The sequence below is a fragment of the Notamacropus eugenii genome, chromosome 6, assembly GCF_028372415.1.
Source record: "Notamacropus eugenii isolate mMacEug1 chromosome 6, mMacEug1.pri_v2, whole genome shotgun sequence".
Taxonomy (NCBI): Eukaryota; Metazoa; Chordata; class Mammalia; order Diprotodontia; family Macropodidae; genus Notamacropus; species Notamacropus eugenii.
The window spans coordinates 327386181-327409309 of NC_092877.1; the positions used below are offsets into that span (position 1 = coordinate 327386181).

The 23129-nt window shown below is 36.0% G+C and overlaps 1 protein-coding gene across 3 annotated transcripts in view; it reads right to left on the reverse strand.

Moving 5' to 3' along the window:
• SPHKAP (SPHK1 interactor, AKAP domain containing) overlaps window positions 1–23129 on the reverse strand; it is a 170715-nt gene that overhangs the window by 67651 nt on the left and 79935 nt on the right. For all 3 annotated transcript variants that reach the window (XM_072618079.1, XM_072618077.1, XM_072618078.1), the window contains exon 3: window positions 18869–18976. In XM_072618079.1, coding sequence (XP_072474180.1) covers window positions 18869–18976 — 108 coding nt within the window. The remainder of the gene's footprint in view (window positions 1–18868; window positions 18977–23129) is intronic.

Genomic DNA, 23129 nt, shown 5'->3' on the forward strand with positions numbered 1-23129 from the left:
TGAGCTTGGAATACTCTACCACAGGTTGGGCACAGATAGTCCATATGAATATTTGGGGTGGATATCCCAAATTTGCACATCCTGCATTTACTTTGTGCTGTCTCAATTCTGCTTTGCTCAAAGAGCAAAGCACCTTTTCTTATGTGGGCAGGCCATGCTGAGAAATCCTGTGCCAGTGTCTCCCATGTTGCACAGTCAAATCCAAAGTTCTTGAGAGAGACCTTGAGAGGGTCCTTGTGCTTCTTCTGGCCACCATGTGATTGCCGACCCCATGCAAATTCTCCATAAAAGTCTTTTTCCCACGTGTACATTCTGCATTCGAACAACATGACCAGCTCATCAGAGTTGTGCTCTCTGAAGCATAGTTTGAATACTAGGCAGTTCAGCTCGAACAAGGACTTCAGTGTCTGGTATCTTATCATGCTAGCTGATCCTCAGAATCTTCCTAAGACAAATGGAAGCGATTCAGTTCCCTGGCATGGCACTGGTGGACTGTCCATGTTTCACAAGCATATAACAATGAGGTCAGCATAACAGCTCTGTAGACCTTCAGTTTGGTAGTCAGTTTAATACCTCTTCTCTCCCAAACCTTTCTTTGGAGCCTCCCAAACACTGAGGTAGCTCTGGCAATGTGTGCATCCACCTCATTGTTAATGTGTACATCCCTGGAAATATACTACCAAGCTAAGTGAACTTATCCACAGCATTCAAAACTTCTCCATTTGTTCTAACCAATGGTTCCACATATGAATGGTGTGGTGGTGGCTGATGGAGCACCTGTGTTTTCTTGGTGTTAATTATTAGGCCAAAATTAGCATAGGCAGCAGAGAATTGATCCAAACTTTGTTGCATCTCAGCTTCAGAGGCTGCATTGAGTGCACAATCATCTGCAAACAGAAAATCATGCACCAACACTCCCTGCACTTTGGTCTTGGCTTGTAACCTTTTCAAATTGAAGAACTTACCATCACTATGGTAGTTGACCTTGATGCTGTGTTCATCCTCATTGAAAGCAATTGTCAACATGGCTGAAAACATCATGCTAAGAAGCACAGGAGCAAGCACACAGCCCTGTTTCACTCCATTGGTAACTGGGAAGGCACAAGAACTTGTCCATTATCCAGAACCCAGACAAACATGCCATCATGAAATTGACATACAATATTGATGAACTTCTCTGGGCAACGAAATTTTGACAAAATTTTTCATAAGCCCTCATGACTAACAGTGTCAAAGGCCTTGGTCTGATCCACAAATGTTGTATAAAGACCTTTGTTCTGCTCCTGGCATTTCTATGGGAGTTGTTGGGCAACAAACACCATATTGACTGTTCCTTGGCCTTTCTGAAGCCACACTGGCTCTCAGGTATATGCTCATCTTCCAGGTGACAGATCAGCCTATTAAGGAGGACTCTAGCAAGAATTTTGCCAGCAATGACTAAGAGAAAGATCCCCCTGTGATTGTCGCATGACAATCTATTCCCTTTACCTTTAACACATGGAGGCATCCTTGAACTCCTGGGGGATAACCTCCTCTTGCCATATAACCTGGAAAATTTCAGTCAGCTTTTGTATGAGCAATGGTGCCCCTACCTTGTAAATCTCTGCTGTAATAGAATCAGCACCAGATGCTTTGCCACATGAAAGGAGCCTAATGGTCCTCAAAACCTCTTCTTCAGTTGGAAGTTCAGCTAAGGAAGCATTGACTTCAACCTGAGGTAAATGGTCAGTGGCCTCAGCATTGATTGATGATGGTCTGTTGAGAACACTAATAAAGTGTTCAGCCCATCTCTCTAGGATCATGTCCTTGTCACTAATCAATGTGGCTCCATCAGCACTGAGTAGTTGTGATGCACCATAAGTTGTTGGTCCATAAATAGCTTTAGGTTTTTCTTGATAGGCTTTAATTAGAGCACATATTACTGTCCTTATTTGAAAGATAGCTAGTGAAAGTAACTTGCCAGTGGTCACATGGTTAGTAATGCTTTGGCATGAGAATGACCATACTTTTCTTACAAGAAAATTATGGACTTTGTGACAGCTATTTTCCTTCAACTTCAGTCATTCAATAGTGACTGAGCCAATCCAGTATCCATTTTAAGTTGAAGACTTTTATTTTGAAAATCTTTAGCTGAACAGAATCTAAATTTGTAAGGAGTTATTTAGTGTTTCATGCTAATAGCACATACCAACGTTGGCACCAGAGTGCTCAAAGTGCCAAAGCTCACTTATCAAAGCCTACAGTGAGCCTGAAGGCCCCATGCAAATCAATAAGTAGCCTGACATCTAAACATGATGTATGCAAACATGATGGACTCTGGTGCTTCTATTATCACAAAGCAGAGTGTCTAAGTTTTCCTTTTCATTGCTAAGATTTTCCTGTTGGTTTATGATCACAACAGTAAGAAACATCATTATTATAAATGATGGTATGTGCCCAAGACACATTTCCTTAATTATATAATTATATTCATTTGAGAACTATAAAACTCACTGTAATATTCAGCAACCATTGGCAAATGCCTTTATGATTTAGTTTTGCCATTGCTGCAAATGGAGTCTAGATTTCTGAAAGATAAGTGAATTATACTCCATTCACCTGTTAGCAAGCCAAGTGTACAAATATCCTTAGAAGTATCAAGGCCTACTTGCTGATTTTCTTTTCAAATGGCAAGGAAAGGTAGTACTTGCCTAATTTTAGAGGACTTCCATTTCCTTTTATCTGATCTGTCAGATTTTTCCATTAAGATGACTATTCTGAGAATCTGAATCAACTTTCAAGAAATGAGAATCTGTTTTCCAATCTTCACTGGAAACAAATTTCAAAATAACTATTTGGTTTTAAATGTTTCAAACTAGGAAATACATTTTATCAAGGTCAATGTAACTGTGATATAAAATCAAACAGGGCACAACCAACCATCAACTAGCTGTTGAGGCAACCAAAATCACTGAGGTAGAATGAGACTGGCAGGCTCCAATAGAGAGGTGAGATCTGTACTGATCTCTCTCACAGCAGTCATAGACATAGTCTACTGGTCTCACTTCCCATAACTAGCTGATAGAAGCATCCGGAGTTGAAGTAGAAACTCCTTATAAAAATAGAGACAAAGCTTCTAATTCATCTCTAGTTCTTCCAATCAGAGGAAGGCATCTTTTCATTGAGGTTTCCTCCTAACAATCTTCCATCCTGTCTCCAAAAGCTTCTACCCATAAACTTCCTACTGCAACAAAGGGAAAATTCTATCCACAGATGTACAATAAGCCTTAAGATAACTGGAGTGGGTTTCACAGTCAGACACCTTACTTCTAAATCCCAGCTTCTTTTTATCTCTTGGCAGTAGCCCTAAGTCTTCTTGATATCATCCTTCCAAGATCTCTTTCTTCTCTGTTGCATAGTAGCCCTGCCTAAACCAGTGGACCTTAGTCTGGGGTAACAATGTTTGCTGGAATATTGAAATATTCCCTATGAAGCAAAGACTGCAAGAAAACTTTCTAATACCTTCACTTAATCTGCCAGAGAGCTATAAAAATCACTATGTCAAAATCAATAACAAAACAGATTTAAAATCATGGAGAGTCTTGACAAAAATCTTTGACATAATCTGGGTGCCAATTGGTATGAATTATGAATATCCTGTAGAGGTTCCATTATTTGGATTCTAACTGCATATTTAGAACCTCCAATAGTATGGATTTAAGTCCTTGAGATCACTTCAGGGGATTCATTATTTATACTAATCAGGTTCTGACGTACAGATGTAACTACAAATTATATAATTTCTAATCAAATTCAAGGTCACAGGAGGTAAATTGTCCATAACAAATTTCTGGAAGGTTGGCCTGTAAGAACCTTTCCCATTCTGATATATTATGATTCCAATTGCTTAAACTATTTTTCAAAGAATGAAATAATAACATATTTGATTATTTTATTAATATCTATATGACAAACAACCTGTTTGCAGTACTGATTGGTGACATCCTTATGCTTGATCTATTAAAGTAACTCAGGGTCACATTAGGTTAAAGGGAAATTTGAAATGGATAGTGTGAGTGTATCTTCATAGCAATTAAAAAGATCTATCTGTCATTACCACACCTCTCTCATTCTTCCTGGAAACCCTAAAGTGCATTAAAATAATGTTCTTTCAGCAAGGTAAAATAAGAAGATACCCTTCTCCCATCCATTGTAATTCCCAAGACATCATAGTTCTTTTTAAATGTAGAGATTCCAGGACTTAATGAAATGTTTGAAAGAGGAGATACAAGGAATGAGTATGAAGTTGAGTACATGTAAATGAAGAAGTAATTACTTTTTATCAAAAGTGCATTTTTGTTTTCAGTTCCTAAAGGCTCAATTAACTCAATTAACATTGAATATTTCAGACCTTTCTAAAACAAAGCTTTCCTGGACTATTAAAATTACATGAAAAGAGTAAATTCCTGTAAGTGTATCAGGTTACACAATATTTGCAATTATGGTTATTGGAAATTAGCTAGATAGCAAACAGACCAGTTTTTTAGCAATGAATGCTAGCTTCTGAACATGTTACTGAAAACTACAAAATGAATGGAATGGGCATTTTCATGATTCTGGTTATTTGCATGAAAAAATGACCCAGATGTCTAAATTGCTGCATTTCATATAAATTTATGGTTTTTAAAATACATTGCTACTTGCACTTAAGCGCTACTTAACCTTTACACTTCAATTAGAATAATATTGACTCTTTTCATTACTCCTTGGAAGGGATAATCAGTAAAAAGCCTCCCATATGATTGTTGATGTTTTCCTCCATCATGAATAATGGGCATGATCTTTAGAAGTAAATGAAATTTCCTCGTAAGATGCCATAAATTTTTGCCTATTTAGGATAAGTTCAAACATTTGCTATTCACATGAGTTTTCTTCTGATAGAGCAGATGAAAAATTGATTTTCTATGCAAATATATTTTAATAAAAGTAAATGTTGACTACAAAATGATTTTCTATGCTAATATATTTTAATAAAAGTAAATGTTGACTACAAATTCATTGGTGATATTTACATTGTAATATTAAGAAAATGCTATTTGATGTGAGATTTAAAGAAATATAACACTTATGCACATGGTACCATCTGTCATCTAATTCAAAGTACAGTTGATATTTGCTAAGGTTACCTCTCTAACTAGTGTGGCATAGATGACCAGTACATAGAGCATTAAAGTTTTGAAATAACTTTGTATACATTATCTTCTTTAATTCTGGCTATGACAATTTGAGATAGAAGCCAGAATTACTATCACTATTTCATAGACTAGGAAATGTAAGATCAGAGAGGGTAAGTGGCTTAGACTCCATCATAAAGTTAGTATGTGTCAGAGGATATATTCAAACCCATTTCTTTCAAGTCTAGTATTCTATTCAATGTAAAATAATGTCTAATTACTTGTAGAAAGAAATTAGGAGATTTTTAAAAAGTTCTTTGCAAATAATAGATATAGAAATATCTTACATCATATTTATCATAAATGTGTGCAGGTGTTATTTACTCTACATAAACAATGGAATTAGGCATTAGTTACTGGAAAAAATAGAAATAGGGAAGCATTGCATAACCATAAAAAGCAGAAAATCTGAATATTATTTACCTTTGTTTTAACAAACATATTACACTGATTTTTCCAATACTTTTAACCACCTGAATCATTTTTCTATCAATTTTAAATCTGTACACACTAGCACATGAGAGTTTATTTATCTTAGAAAATCATTGTTTTGATCTATTATAGGAGTTATATCAACTCCAAAGCAATAAATTATTCAAAAACTATCTCATTAACAGCATATCCTCTCTATGAGGCATCATGAAAGTCTGAAAAGCTAACCACAGAGCCAGTGAGTGATTTCCTGGAGGTAGTGTTTCTCAAGCTAGAATTTGCACCCCTGATTGGAGATCCTATAGTGTTGTGGACCTGCAGATTTGGAGTTAGGAGATGTTTCGTTTTAAATATCACCTCTGACACACATTAACTTGGATAATGTGAAGGTCACTTGACCTTTCAGAGTTTCAATTTCTCTATCAATAAAATGGGTATAATAATATCTGTGGTATTTCCTATATAGGATTATTCTGATAATCAAATTAGTTAATATATGTAAAGCAGGTTGCAAATTCTAAAGATCTATACAAATGTTTTTGTTGTTGTCTGGCCATTTCTGACTCTTTGTCATACTTGGTAAAGTTCCTACAGTAATTTGACATTTCCTTCTTCAGCTCATTTTACAATGAGAAGGTGAGGCAGACTTGCCAAGGATCACATAGCTAGTACATATCTGAGGTCAGATCTGAACTCATGAAATGGGTCTTCCTGACTTCAGGTCTGGCATTCTATCCAGTGCATGACCAGTCGCCCTATATAAATGTTAGCTCTTATAATTAGACCACAGAGTGATCTGAAAAAGGTCACAGGGAATGATATTTCCAAGCCCCTATCAGTCAACAAGTAGCTATTAAGCCTTTATTATGTTCCAGGCATTGTATTAAGTGCTGGCCATATGAAAAAGGGGAAAAACATTGTCTAGTAAGTCATCAATCTAAAGTCAACATATAGAAAGATTCTGAGCTGCCTTTTTCCACCTTCTGCTTTTTTTTAATCATTGTTTTCTCCTTTTCCTGGTCTTTATGATTTCTCAGTGATCTAATCAATCACAAAGCATTCACGAATCACCTTCTAAATGCTACTTACTGTGCTAGTCACTTGAGGATTTAAAGGCAGAAATGAAATATCTGATGAAAGGAGGGAAAATAAGACTGCAGAGTTTTGACTTGTCTTTGAGCAGTGGACCAAGCAAAAAAGATGTATTGTTGATATTCACTTCTTTGTGTGTGGAGAGGTGATGTGAGACATGAGGTGAGTTAAGGGGTCCTAGAATTGCTGGAGTTTTAAGTTATCTAGTATGTAGTATAGGACTTCAATGGAATATCTAGTAAGCCCATGGAATTGAACCTATGTGGATTAATCATGAGCCTTTTTTTCTTTTCCCACTATACTGCCTTGCTTGGTAATCTCATTAAATCATATAATTCAATTATTCTTTCTATGTGGATGATTCTCAAACCTACTTATCCAGCCCTAATATCTCAGCTAACCTCTAGTCTCACATTTCTATTGAATATCTATCTCCAACTGGATGTCCTACAGATATCTCAAACTCAAAAACTTATTAGCACTTGGGGCTAGTTCTTTAGTTTTGATAGTACCTTTCATTTACACTGTATATATTGTGTGTGTGTGTGTGTGTGTGTGTGTGTGTGTGTGTGTGTAGACAGGTAGATATAGATCTGTCTATCTATACAGAGGAGAGGAGTAAGAGAGAGTTGAGAGAGACAGAAAGAGAAAAGAGAAAAATGAGAGAGAGGAAGGAGAAACAGAGAAAGAGAAAAATGAGGGAGGAGTGAGGGAGGGGGACAGCAAGTGAGAGAGAGAGAGAGAGAGAGAGAGAGAGAGAGAGAGAGAGAAGTAGACAGGGAGACAGTTTACATGCATATTGCTTTCCCCATTAGATTGCGTAGTCTTGTATTTGCCTTTATTTGTATTCCTAGTGCTTAGCACAGTAACTGGCACATAGTAAGCACTTAATAAATGTCTATTGGAAGACTGCTGTTGGTTCAGACTGCTTGACCCTTATCCATGTAGATAATCTGAGATAGTAAGTATGATTTTGCAAGAGGTAAAACCATACATGAATAAGCAATCAAATGTTTAAAGTATTTTTTTAGTAAGAACAGTCATTCTAGATAAGGCAGCTAAGCTGCTTATGGTATCTTTTCATTTCCTAATAAGTCTCCACAGGTTTGTCTGAGAATCTGAGTGGGGGAATCTATCTCATTATTACTCAAGAGCAATAAAGCTCTAAAAATGCGAAGCAGGTGTCCAAGATGAGCTCTCGGAAAGTCACAGAACTGTTTTGATCTCACGTCTCTGAGCTGTAAAACAGAAACTACCATTCTTTTAATTCCATAGGATTACAAAGGAAAACTAATTAAAGATGCAAAGCACCCTGACATATTATATAAAAAAGAATAATTCTTCTGAAAGGAAAAAGAAAATTACAAAGTCATTCCCTCTGAAGTCTAATGATATCCTAATGAGAAACATTGTCTTTGCTTGATTGATAAACTTTTCATTTAGTGGAGAATGAAGTCATGTATGATAGCAGGAATTGTATAAAATATGTATCTCAAAGTTTTTCCATTGTATTTTAATAGCACATGTCATTTTGTCAAAACAGCTAAAGAAGTTCTCCAAATTATAGCTGGGAAATTGCAAAAATACTGCAGTCTTTTTCCTTCCAAGGTACACAAAAATATTATTCAGGCTGACTTTTCAGAGGTAAAAGAGTCTTACCTAGGGTCACACAGCTAATAAGTGACTGAGGCAGGATGTGACTGTAAGACTAGCAGTCTATCCACTTAGCTATGCCACTTAGCTGTGTCTGGGAGTACTTCTTTATATTAGCAAAAATTGGAAACAAGGTAGATTTCCACAGATTGGGGAATCACTAAATGAGCAGTCGTATAAGACTTCAATGGAATATTGCTGGATCATAAGAAATAATGACTATGAAGAATATGGAGTATGGGAAAATTTATAATGATGCAGAGAAGTAAGAAGAACCAGGAAAACAACATGCAAGATTACATCAACAATATAATTGTGAAAAAAAGAAACTTTCATACTATGGAATTATAATGATCAAGCATGACTTTGACAGACTGATGAAAACATATACCTCTCCTTTCTTTTGCAGAGGCAGGGAATATTGTATATACTATCAGAACTGATGAATGTATTGGTTAATTTTGCTTAACTGCTTTCTCCCCTTCCTTTTCCTATTTTGTTTTTTTCTGTTCTATTTTTAATTTTTCTCAATTACACATAACCAAAAATTTTTAACATTCATTTAAAAAAATTGAGTTCCATATAGATTATATATGTGCATTCTTGCAAAAATTTCAATATTAGCCATGTTGCAAAATAAAATGCAAACCAATCTCCCCCCCCAACTTACGTCCCCCCCCCCCAAAGAACCCAAGAAGAATAAGAAAGGTTTTGTTTTTTTTTTTAAGTATGTTTTGATTTGCATTCAGACTCCATCAGTTCTTTCTCTGGAAGTGGATAGCATTTTCATTACAAGTTTTTTGGAATTGTCTTGGATCATTGTATTTCTGAGGATAACTAAGTCATTCACAGTTGATCATCATACAACATTGCTGTTACTGTGTATGATGTTCCCCCGATTCTGCTCATTTCACTCTATATAATTTCATGTAAGTCTTCCCAGTTATTTCTGAAATTATCCAGTTTGTTGTGTCTTATAACTCAATAATATTCCATCACAATCATATGCCACAACTTGTCCATCCATTCCCCTATTGATTGACATCCCCTCAATTTCTAATTCTTTTCCATTACAAAAAGAGTTGCTATAAATATTTTTGAACACATAGATCTTTTTTCTTTTTCTTTGACATCTTTAGGGTACAGACCTAATTGTGGTATTGCTGGGTTAAAGGATACGCACAGTTTTATAATCCTTTGAGCTTAGTTTTAAATTGCTCTCCAGTATGGTTGAATCATTATACCACTTCACCAGTAATGCACTAGTGTCCCATTTTTAAAAATTTCATCTCCAGCATCTGTCATTCCCCCCTCCCACTTTTTTTGTCATATTAGCTAATCAAATAGGTTTGGGTGATAGCTCAGAGATGTTTTAATTTGAATTTCTTTGGTGATTTAGAGCATTTTATCATATGACTATAGAAAGCTTTTATTTCTTTGTAAAACTGCCTTTCATATCCTGGGTCCATCTATCAACTGGGGACTGACTTATTTTCTTATGCATCTGACTCAGTTGTCTATATATTTGAGAAACAAGGCCTTTATCAGAAAAACTTGATGTATACTTTCCCTCCCTCCTATTTTCTGTTTTTCTTCTAATCTTGGCTGCATTTGTCTTGTTTGTACAAAATATTTTAAATTTGTCATAATAAAAATTATCCATTTTACATCCATAATATCTCTTGTTTGATTGTGTTATTTCTTTATCCATAAATCTGACAAGTAAATGTTCCCCTAATTGCTTATGATATTATGTTAAAAGAGATAGTTTGGAGTGTAGAAGAGGTGGGAGAGAGATATTTGGAAATAAAAGTGATGCAAAAGCAAAAGATATGTGTTGAAAAGAAGATGTGATTCAAGATGAGTTATTCATGGTCAGCATTTCCATTTTGTCTTCACTATTAACATTATAATTTGAGGTGGGAACCAGAGCCAAGATGGTGGAGAAAAGACAGAAACTTGCCTGAGCTCTCCCCAAAACCTCCTCAAAAAAACTTTAAATAATGCCTTAAAACAAATTCTAGAGAGGCAGAACCCACAAAAGGAAGAGGTGAAATAATTTTCTAGTCCCAGACAACTTAGAAAGTCCATAGGAAAAGTCTGTTGCATCAGTGTGAAAGTGGAACACAGTTCAGTGCATGTTGCATACCAGCAAACAAGTAGTAGACCTCGAGGATGACTGAATCAGTGGCAGCAGTTTCTGTACCTCTCAACCCACAGATGGTAAGGTGGTGAGACAATTAGTCAGAAGGAGATTGTAGGGATCTCTGTTGGCAGTGGGTGAAGGACTCTGTTGCATTGCCCATATTTGGATCTGGTCCACAGTTCCCGAGCAAGCAGGCACACTAGCTCACCAGAGCTTGTAGTTTGCAGGGGAGCTGAGACCCTGGTCACAGTTTCAGGGCAGAAAAGAATGCTAGTGGTAGCTCACAGACCAGAGCACAGACATGGAGAATAGTAAACACACCTCTCCCTAGATCATACCACCTTGGGAGAACCCAAAACTCACAAAATTCCAAGAATTCTCTCTGAAATAGTTGCACAAAAAATATAAGGTTTGGGACAGTGATGACTCCACTTGGGAAACAGAACCCGACTTCTGTATAGAATTAAAACTTAAGAAAAAGTCTGGAAAAATGAGCAGAAAGCAAAAAAAATTCTGACTATAGAAATTTATTATGATGATAGGGAAGATCAAAATAGAAGCTCAAAAGAAGACAACATAGTCAAGGCTGCTACATCCAAAGTCTCAAAGAAAAATATGGATTGGACTCAGGGCATGGAAGAGCTCAAAATGCATGTTAAAAATCAGGTAAGAGAGATAGAGGACAAATTGGAAAGAGAAATGAAAGCAGTGCAAGAAAATTATGAAAAAAAGAGTCAATAGCTTAGTAAAGGAGGCACAAAAATATTCCAGTTTCATGGTCAAGGAGAAAATATTGTAAGCAGCCAAAAAGAAACAATTCAAGTGCATGGAGCCACAGTTAGGATAACACAAAATTTAGCAGTATCGACATTAAGGGATCAGAGGACTTGAATTATGATATTCCAGAGGGCAAAAGAGATAGGATTACAACTAATAATCACCTGCTTAGCAAAGCTTAGTAGAATCCTTCAGGGAAAAAATGAACATTCAATGAAAGAGAAAACTTTCAAGCATTCCTGATGAAAAAACCAGAGCTAAATAGAAAATTTGACTTTCAAATATGTCTCAAAAGAAGCATAAAAAAGAAACAGGAAAAAGAAATAAAAGATTTAATACAGTAAAACTCTTTATATTTCTACACAGCAAAATGATACTTGTAACTCCTAAAAAATTTCTTACTATTAGAGCAGTGAGAAGGAGTACACATGGACAAAGGATATGGTTGTGCATTGGATATGATGGGATGATTATCATAAAATAAAATGAAGATGTGAGAAAGAAGTATGCCCTGGGAGAAAGGGAAAAGGAAAGTGGAATGAGGTAAATTATCTCACATCAAATAAGTGAGTGAGATAGAATAACATAAGTGAGATAGAACTTTTTCAGTGAAGGAGAAAATGGGGGAGGTGTAATAAGGAGTGCATGGACTTTACTCTCATGGGAATTGATTCGAAGAGGGCATAGCACACACACTCACTTGGTTGCAGAAATCTATCCTAATCTATAGGAAAATAGGAGGGGAAGGGGAGAAGAGAAGGGGAGTGGTAGCACTGATAGAAGGGGGGGTACATAGGTGGAAGTAAAAGTCAGAAGCAAAATACTTTTGAGAAGGGACAAAGAAAAAGGAGAGAGAGAGAGAGAGAGAGTAGAATAAGCAGGGGGAAATAGGATGGAAGGAAATACAAAGTTAATAATCATAACTGTGAAAAAATTGTAGCAAGTCTCTTTGATAAAGATCTCATTTCTCAAATATGTCAAGAAATGAGTTGAATTTATAGAAATAACAACCATTCCTCAATTGACAAATGGTCAAAGCATAGGAATAGACTTTTCAGATGAAGTAATAAAAGTAATATATAGTTATATAAAAATTATCTAAATCACTATTGATTAGAGAAATGAGAATTAAAACAACTCTGAGCTACCACCCAGTGCTTATCAGATTGGCTAATAAGATAGAAAAAGAAAATTAGAAATATTGGAGGGGAAAATTGAGACATTAATATTCTGTTGGTGAAGTGGAATGCTGAACTGATTCAGTCATTCTGGAGAGCAATTTGGAACTATGTCCAAAGGTCTACAAAACCATGCATACCTCTGGCCAAGCAATACCATTACTAGGTCTATATTCTAAAGAGATAAAAATTAAAAAAAAGAAAAGGACCTATATGTACAAAAATATTTAGTGGTCTTTTAGTGGTCATAAAGAATTGGAAATTGAGATGTCCATCAATTAAGGAATGACTGAATAAGTTGCTGAATATAATTGTGATGGAATACTATTATGCTGTAAGAAATGATGAGCAGTTCGCTGTTAGAAAAACCTAAAAAGACTTACATGAACTGATGCAAAGTAAAATGAACAGAACCTGAAGAACATTGTATAGAGTAACAGCAACATTGTTTGATGATAACTGTGAATGACAGCTATTCTCAGGAATACAATGATCCAAGACAATTCTGAAGGACTTTTGATGAAAAATGCTATCCATCTCTAGAAAAAGGACTGATGGAGTCTAAATGCAGATCAAAACATACTTTTTCTTTATTTTTCTTATTTTTTTGTTTGTGTTTTCTTTCACATGAAGAACATAGAAGTATATTTTGCATGACTGCACATGTATAACCTATATCAAATTTCTTACCTGATATGGAGAGGGGGGAGGAGAAGAAGGACAGGAGAGAATTCAGAACTCCACATTTTTATAAAGGAATGTTAAAATTGTTTTTACATGTAGTGAGGGGATATTAAATTATAGAATGTGATCCTTAAAAAATAAAGTTTCCAAAACACACAAAACATTATAATTTGGAGGGCCTGAGCACAATTAGTAGCTGTCATAGTATTTCTCCCCTTTCTCTTTTATATAATGTTAAAGTTCCCTAGAAGTTTACCATGAAGTTTTTCTTATTTGAAATAACTTAGATTCATATACAGAGCTGAATGGCCTGCAAAGGAATAGTCATTGACTGCATTTTGAAAACACAATGAAATGTGAAAATAATTTTAATGAAGCCTCAAGTCATAAAAGAGGCTCTTTCAAATCTAAAATTGAACTAAAATAAACAGAAAAAGGTGACAGCAGTTTGCAAAGGGGCTAAATTAACTTGTAATTAATTTAAAAAGGTGAGATTACAAAGGAACCCTAACTTCAGTTCTTATCACTGGAATCTCTATTAAGATAAACATCTCAGGTAATGATTTTTGTACACTAATATATTAGTTTCTAATCCCACTGTTGCCTAACACATTTCATATCATTTAAAATATGAGATTTAAAAAAATCATTGATAGTCTAGGAGCAATTTTGCATTTTTGCAAATTAGAAGAAAAAATCCTAAATGGATAGGTTTATTTAGATGGCAAAATCACCAAATTTTTATAGTCTCAGAATTGGAAGGGAGTTTAGATAGAGATTGGATAGTATAACTACCACTTGAAACAGGAGATTTCTATTAAATTTCTGATAAGTGATTATTTAGCCTCCGTTTAAAGACCTCTGGTAATGAACTATCTTCCTAGGAAATCAATTCCATTTTTACATAGTTCTTAAGCTGAAATCTGCCTCTCTTTTATATAAAATTGTTATTTTTTTCCCAAAAATGTGACATCCAGAGCTACACAAAATACCTAGACATAATCTTATCAGAATACCACAATGAAATTGTTCCATCCCTCATTTTGGACACTTCTATGAAAGCTACCTAATTGCTTTTGCAAACATTAAAGAACCATACAACTGTAAGTTGTTTTTGTTATTATTTGCCCCTTTGAGATCTAGTTATATTTTGTCTATAGAACTTCCCTGGTCTAACTGTTTAGCAATGCTGCCAAAAAAAGAAAAAAGAAAATGTAATGGATTTGGCATGATTGGTTCTTGAAAACAGGCTGGCTTGTAGTAATCATTGCTTCCCTTTCTAAATGCTGATCAACTACCCTTTTAATTCTCTATTCAAGTTTTCCCTCAGTAATTATAAAGTCTATTCTCTTATAGTTTTCATATTAATTATATCTGAGATGGTTTCAAAGATTGCCTTTGTCCAACTGAAAGGAGGTCTCTGGTGCATTGTATCTTTAGCCCTGTATTGTTAAACATTTTTATCAATGATAAATTTAGAAATTTCACAAAACCATTTATAACGTAAAGCTTAATTCCATTTGTGAAATATATCTCCTCATCCCCACATCCTGGTCAGATGTACCATCTCAGCTTGAAAACTCTTGTATTCACATTAGTTCTTTGTTCATTTATATCTGCTCAGAAACTTTATGTCTTATCATATTGATATTTCCTGAGCTCAACTTTTCTTTCTCTAAAGAGTCCTGATAAAAAACCCCAAAGACAATATTTTTTCTTACCAAACTTTTCTCACCAAACTTATCAGCCTATTTTTTACTGTATTCAAATTCTAGGGCACAGATATTGACCATGTATTAGAAGAAGATGTGGCTTATGCACTAATGTTTCCTGATACTCTGCATCAATCTTGTCAAACTCAAATAGAAATAAGGTGCCAGTCACCTGGACATAAGGATCCCGATGGGCTACAAATTGACTTAGTTTCAAAATGTAATATTTCTTATGTTCATTGTGTTTTTATTTATTTTGTTAAATACTTTCCAATTTCACTTTAACCCAGTTAATATTTGGGAGTGTTGTGGGTCCTATGCAGCTTTCAGCTGTGTGTTTGAGACCTCTGCTCTACAGAAATGAATGCAGATAAAACTGCAGTGGTGGAGTGTCTCTCTCTCTCTCTCTCTCTCTCTCTCTCTCTCTCTCTCTCTCTCTCTCTCTCTCTCTCTCTCTCTCTCACTGAGAAAATGGATACATTAAACCATTGACAAATGCAAGACTAACAGTTGTCTTGAGAAGGACCCCATGGACCCAAATTTGTTCAGATTGAAGTTTCTAAAGCATTTTACAAAGTACTTTTACCTCCATCATCTTATTGGATCCCTACAATAACCCTGGGAAATAGAGAGGATATGCTTATGTGCTTTCTTTGGAAAAACAGAGGCTTAAATAAACATATAGATATGTCTCTGGCCAACCAGCCAGTCTGCAGAACGGTTTCGATTACAATTGAAGTCTTCAGAATTCTCCACCATTTTTTCTTTCCACTCTATCCCACTGCCTCCCTAGGCAATAGCACTGTTTGTTCTAAAGACTTACATGACAAAATACAGAAATTCTTAAAGCTATTCACCATAGTAAGATAAGAAGATCAAACAAAGAGGTGGTCATAGCATGGTACTGTGAAAACAACAATGACAGCAACAATCACCACAGATTTCGAGTAAGAGAAGCTGCATTTATATCGTAGGCTCTGATACTTCCTACCTGGGTACTAGTGAGCACTTTCCTTACCTACAAAATGAAGCAGTTGAACTCACCTCTACAAGCTCCTTCCAGTTCCTATTTAGTGATCATCTGTTTACCTTTAAAAAGGATTTAATAAACTTTCATTTAAGTAATGGCAATCTAGTAATCCCAGATTAATGTAAATATATCTTCAAAGATGATTGGAATATAAATCAAAAGGCGGATAGTGATTTGGAGGTCCCAGTGTTGCATTTCATCTTCTAAAGCAGTATGTTGTAAGGCAAAGATGTTGAATTGTTATGCTACTGACTAGCTAGGTGACTCTAGGAAAGTTATTTCATCTCTCTGCTTATAGTTCCTTCATCTATAAAGTAGGTGAGCTCAAAGTACCTTTTCTGGCCAAATTGTTTATTTGTTTATTTATTATATCATAATGCAAATTTATTATATCATAATGCAAATAAGTGTGTGAGATTCTAGGAAAAAAAGAAATGTGATAGAAGAAGAAAAGGGAGACAGCTCTGGGGCATAGTTCAAATATAGATTTTTTTAAAAGACCCAAAGATATTATCTGTGGTTTTAAACCTCTAGTGTTTATTATAGTTTCAATTTCCCTCTATGATACATTTGAGAAATCCTGTCTGGTCTCTTTCAGGCACTCTGAGATTTCTTGAAGCTCTTGGGGGTCAAAGGACAATAGATAATTTTGTTTTTAGTCATGGTTACAGTAGATAGAAAATGGTGAGGAGAAATAAATCTCTCATATACCATGACCTTTTCTTTGTTTGAATTTCTCCAGCTTTCTGTGAAGAGCTAAATGGAGCAACTGACAGGTGTGAAATATCTATAGCTTACTTAGAAGTACCTCACTTGGCAATACCCTAGGCAGTTCTCTCCAAAAGTATGAAGGACTCGAAGCAGTGCACTTTGAATCCCAGTTTGGGATTCTTAAAAAAAAATTGAATATTAATGGAAAAGTTCAATTGCCTTGTCATCAGAGCTAACATTCTTTCAGTTCATCTCACCTAAAACAGCCAGCCATCTATGCTACCTGACTTGCTAAGATCCTAAGTACCTAAGTTCCCTGGGTGACTTAATTTATTCATCCTTGGAACTCTTTGCCCTGGGGTTTGAGCTCCTGAATGTTGAGTGAGTGCTAATTCACCCACTCCTCTATATCTCACTAGCCTAGAGTATGCATCTTATCCTTTCCAGCAGTAATCTTCCAGGAAATCTGGGGCCTATCCTGGCATTTGTCCATCAACTCTGCCCCTCTGATGGGAGATAAGGGTCAGTGTAGATGTATTGGAGACATGTTTAACAATTAGTGATGGAAGGGAGGATGAGATGTGTGACCCATCTTTCCAACTTCGTATTGGATGATTGCATAGCCCATGGGGCCAGATTATGATTCGTGGAGACCGTTGGACTTATACTCAGAAGACACCTGAGTTCAGATCTTGCCTATGAACCTCTCTTGATGTGTAACCGTGGACAAATCACTTGTTCTCTCAGTCTCAGTTTCCTGGGGACAGAAATAACTATAAAATGTGACAGAGTTGTTATGAGGATCAAGTGATTGTGTATAAATTTTCTGAAGATCTTAGAACACTATGTAAATATTGGTTATTTTTATTAATTGCCAAGTGCTTAAGGGAGAGGAATGTTCTTTGAATCGCTTATAATGCACTAGCTGTTTAGGTGATGCTTAGGGTCACAATGTATCTACCTCCGCATATCATTGACTCCACATTACTCTTTAGATATAATTTAAAACTGTATCAAAAATGATCTTTCAGAAGATATTTGTATTACTCAACTCCTTTCTATTTTGCATTTTTGAAACATTGTAACACTTACCTGCCAGATACCTCAAAAGAAAAAGAAAGTCTTCATTGCCTCTTAGCCAGGCACTGCTTTTCCAAACAAGGCACTAAAGCAGTAAAACAATCTAGTCCTAACCTTGACCTTATTCCTAAGAAAAGATATGGACTTAAATATATCAAATGGCTGTTCATTCTTCATTAATGTTGCTCTGAAATTCTCCAGTGTTGGCATATGAAACTGATAAAGTGGCTGTCTGATGGCCTCTTGTCCTCCTTATAGATAAAAACCCCAACTCATTCCATTTTTAGCTTTCACTGTATTTCTCACTCTTGACAGAAATGCTGGCAAGCAATTTATAAACAGAAATAGCACAAAGCCAATTCTCTCAATTCAAACAAGAAAATTTAATTTCTTCATACTCTGGAAAGAACCCCAGCCCCTCCTTCCCATGTGCAATGATGATCCCACCAGACCTGGGAACTGACAGCTCAATTAAAATAGCCATATGGAACACAGAACCTATTTTATTTAAATAATTTCTTATTTTCATATTTGAAAACTTTAAGGTATATAATTTATGCAAAGCATTTCCTTTGTTAAGTGAAAAAAGCTTTGTCCATAAAACTCGTAAAATATAATAGGTTTAATTTAACTTAAGCTTAGTGCTTTTTTAGGCTTAGTAACAATTCTGTCACGTTATTATAGCTATAATCTGAAAGAAATGCAGAGGGTTTTATACTGCCTCAAGGCCCATCCGCAACCACTTCTCATAAGAATAATTTCCATCCACACAATGACTTTTCTACATTTTCAAACACTACACATTATAGCCCTTTAAAGGTCAGCTATCCTTGATTGCTGCCACACAGGTTATATATCTCTGTGTCTTCCTCTGGGGACTTGAAAAAAAACATCTTCCCTTTTTAAACAGCAAGAATTCATATGTTGAAATAAACAATTATACTGGAAAAAAACTGTAATCAGAAATATTTTCCTTTTCATTTCTACTGTATCAATAAATGTTCCAGAGCACCCCTTTAGCCTTGTCAAACTTTCAAAATTTTAATCTCCCAAAGGCATATAGTTAGCAAATTAAAAACAGTATTTCCTGAAAGGTAGGTCTGGTTATCCATTGTCTTTTGTTTACAGGGATCTATAACTCAAATGTTTTGTGTACTCACGGATGCACAATTTTCAGACTTGTCTTCCACAAACCCAATTTGGCATGGGGTCCTCTGGTTCTGTAGCCAGTAGTCTGTTGATTCCAGTAGACTATTGCTGCAAAGGACCTGTTAGAACAGACAAGCCTTTCTTTAATGCTTTTCTGCCAAGCTCTTCTTTTTAACAAGCATCTAGGACTGACAGTAGCTCTCTTCTCAAGGACCTCTAAGTGTTTTCCTTCTCCTAGAGCATCAGCATGTTTCCTGAATATTAGCAAAGTCTGCAGCAGCACATCGTTACCAGCATGAGCAAAATAATCAGCCACACTCCTTCATTTGGGGGCATGCTGACTGGGGTGTTCTTTCTCATAGACTCCAATACCTCTAATGATGACTTGCCATTAAGGGGGTGCACCATGTGGAGAATGGCTTGACTGGCAACTCAGAGAAACCCTCGTTTCATTATCTTTCTTTTCATGTTTTTCATCACAGTATGAATGCATAACATCATTACTGAAAATTATATTACAGTAGAAACCAATTAACACTCATTCAACAAGTATGTATGAAATGCTTTCTCCATGTCAGACACCGGACAAAATACTGGAAAAAAACTTAAAGAGGTTACTGTCTATCAAGGAACACAAAATATGCAAATGTAAAATATAAAATAAATACAATGATAAAGTATAATTTTTAGGGAAAGTCATTAGCAATTAGCAGGAGTTCTTATCCTGCGGTCAGTGAACATAAGAAAAAAATGATAGCTGTATTTCAATCTAATTGATTTCTTTTGTTAGTTCCATGTATTTTATTTTACAGATTTAAAATTTCTGTTCTGAGAAGGGCTTCCTAGGCTCCACTGGGCTCCCTGCCAAAGGCTAATCATCTCTGTGGAAGGCGGAATCGGTAAAGGCCTCATAGAGCAGGTGACACAAGCAAAACTTTGTAGACAGGCTTTCTACGAGGGCAAAGTGAGGAAGGAGAGCCTGCCACCTGAGGGGGGCACACAGAGAGGAGGTGGGGGGGCTGTGGGAAAGGAGCAACACAAAGGCCAGAGTGGTCAAGTCAGATAATATTTAAGAAGACTGGAAGGGCAGCTGGAAGTCAGGCTGGGAAAGGCTTTAAGTGCCAAACAGAAGCGTTTGGATTTCACCCTAGAGGTAATAAGAAAGTTCTGAAATTTATTGAGTACAAAAGCTCAGGGGAAATAGTTTTTAGGTATAGCTCTGCCGAAGTGCCCTAGATATTATATCAAATAAAGGCCAAATTTGTCCAGAAATGAACAAAAACAGAAATATAACTGCTTTTTCCACATAAAAACCAGGTATAATTTTTTTCAGGAGTATGCCCCCTTTAGCCAATTCCTTTCCAATGCTTCTACATAGGTGGTGCAGTAGGTAGACTTTGAGGCCTGGAGTCAGGAAGATTCATCTTCCTGAGTTCAAATCTGGCTTCAGAGACTTACTAGCTGTGTGACCCTGGACAAGTTACTTAACCCTGTTTGCCTCAGTTTCCTCATCTGTAAAATGAGATGGAGAAAGAATACACTCCAGTATCTTTGCTGAGAAAACCTCAAATAGGGTCAGAACAAGTCAGACACAACTGAAAAATGACTGAATGAAGGAATTAGTAAACTTAAGATAGCACACTTCATATTCTTTGTTATAGAGGCCTTAGTCACTGAATGTTACAGCAGGAAGGTACCTGAGAGATCATCTAGTCCAATGCTTTCATTTTTTTTTAAAGATGAAGAAACAGAGGAAAACAGAATATTTTATGCCTGGGCTAACAAAAAAGCTTTGATTACGCTGTCTCATAAGAACCTTTTAGGCAACAGGAAGATGCTTCTGCTGTCTTTTCTAGTAAGTCATTAGTCAAATGTTATATGAAATTTCGCATTGCTTAAAAATGGCTTGATGTTTGGCCTCAGCTTAAAAGTATGGTCAATTCAATCAATTTCATTAATGTACCTGAAAAAATTACTCTGTAGCCAGAGAGATTTCTATTTTTTTAAAAAGCCAAAACAAATTCATTTTCACGTTAGTCCTATTAGTTACATGCATACTCTGTGTATTTTTGATCTGGCTAAATACTTCTCTGGCTTAAGTTAGAATATACACTGTCTGATTTAGCTAAGTTTTATTTTCTATTTTTAAACCCTCTCCCACAGAGTACGTTTATCATTACCAGACATGATATATCTTTCCGATATTTCATCGGGTAGCACACATAGTTTTTTTCCTACAAAAGCACTGAGAATGAGGTACTAAATCATTTATTTTCCTTGATCTCAGCCTGTGATTGTGGCAGAGTGGATAGAGGGCTAGAATTGAAATCGGGAAGACCTAGAATCAAGTCTCTACCTCTGATACTTAGCTGTGTGGAACCTCTGGGAACCTGTTTCTTCAAATGCAAAATAGAGATAGTCATGCACATAGTACCTGTCTCATGGGTTGATTGAAGCTTATCTCAGACAAACATGCTTTGCAAGCTTTAAAGCATTGTATGAATGTCAGTTGTAATTATTAGTAGTAATTGCACAGGGGTCTCCTGGTGTGGAAACTTCCTCTGCAGGTGCACACTGGCAATTTATCTTTATAGTATTCTCCAACCTGAGCTTAGTATAGGGCACTCAAAACTCCAGAGTGCAGAGGGAACTATATTAAAATGCAATTGGAGAATATTTAATAAAATAATAACAATACAATATATAGATAATGTTTCTATGTGGTTTTCTAAATCAAAATGTGTCCCACAGGGATCCATTGCTATTTGAGTTTGAAAGCACTAGTCTTAAAGGGTTGCCTGGGGGTGCTGAGGGGTTAACTAAATTTCCCTTGGTGACACAATTAAGTAAGCAACATCGACAGTACTTAGATACCAGATATTCCTGATTCTAAGCATAATCTTCTATCCACTGGCCATATTGCCTCTCTTTTAAAGTCATGACAACAGAATAAGAAGTTCCCATAGGGTGTAGCAGCCCCATCAAGGGCAAACATTACCACTGCTCCTCCTGCCTTTAGGGCCCAACATTCTATGTCAGCTTATATGCAGAATGGTGTTTGTCCTGAAATGATTTGTCTTCTAAATGAGGAAGGCTTTTAAATTTTCCTACTCTAATTTATTTGTACTTCAATTTGAACATGCAAGCAAATATAAAGATAGACAGGTTCATAGATTTAGAGCTGACCTCAGAGGTCATTTATTCCAAACCCGTCCTTTTACAAATAAGGAAAATTCCCTCCCCCGAAGATTACCATTGGCCCAAAGACATGGAGACAGCGAGCATCCCAGGCAGGATTTAAGTCAGGTCTCCTGATTCCAGAATCAGCATTCTTTATGCTGTATCACCCTGTCCATTAATCAGTTAAAGCAAAAATGATCATTTCTAAAGAAATAGAAATCTATAGATGGTTTTTTTTTACTTTCTGCCAACATGATGGCTATCTGTGCAAAATGGAAAATCCCTGTTGTTTTTAGATTGCATCAGTCCTATGAATGAAATTACTAGAGCTTTTAAATCACCAGTCACATCAGACACTGTACAAAATGTTGCTCCTATTCAATTGTTTAAATCATGTCTAACTCTCCATGACTTCATTTCTGATTTTATTAGCAAAGATATTAGAATGGTTTGCCATTTCCTTCTCCAGCTCATTTTATAGATAAGGAAACTCAGGCAAATAGGGTTAAGTGACTTGCCCAGGTTCACATAGCTAGTAAGTTTCTGAGGCTGGGTTTAAATTCAGGAAGATGTGCTTTCCTGATTCCAGGCCTAGCACTCTAATCACTTGAACACATACAACTTAGACTATGAAAATTCTCCTTGATAATTTTGTAACATATTTCATGAAGAGAATTATGGAGAGGCAGTAGGGTATAGCTAAAAAGGACTGGATTGGGAGTTGGGGGATATGTCTCTTCATTTCCTTGGCACTTTTTGGCTGTATGGTCTTGGGAAGTAACTTAAGCTCACCAATCCAGTTTCCTCTTTTGAAAGACAAGAGTAGTAATCCTTCTATTGTCTTCCTTACAAACTTATTGTGAAGAGGTATTTGGTAAACCTTAAGGTGTTATTATTTTTAATAATTTTTTTCAAATATCAAGAACTTATTTTTTTTCCCTCCACCCATCCACTGAAAAAATAAAGAAATGAAGAAAAAGAAGCAAAGAAGTGTAGAGCCTGTGTAGAGCACAGTCAAGCAAAACAAATTCCCACATTGGCCATTTCCAAAAGTGCATTTCTCATATTGGTCCATCAACACTCCCTTATGAG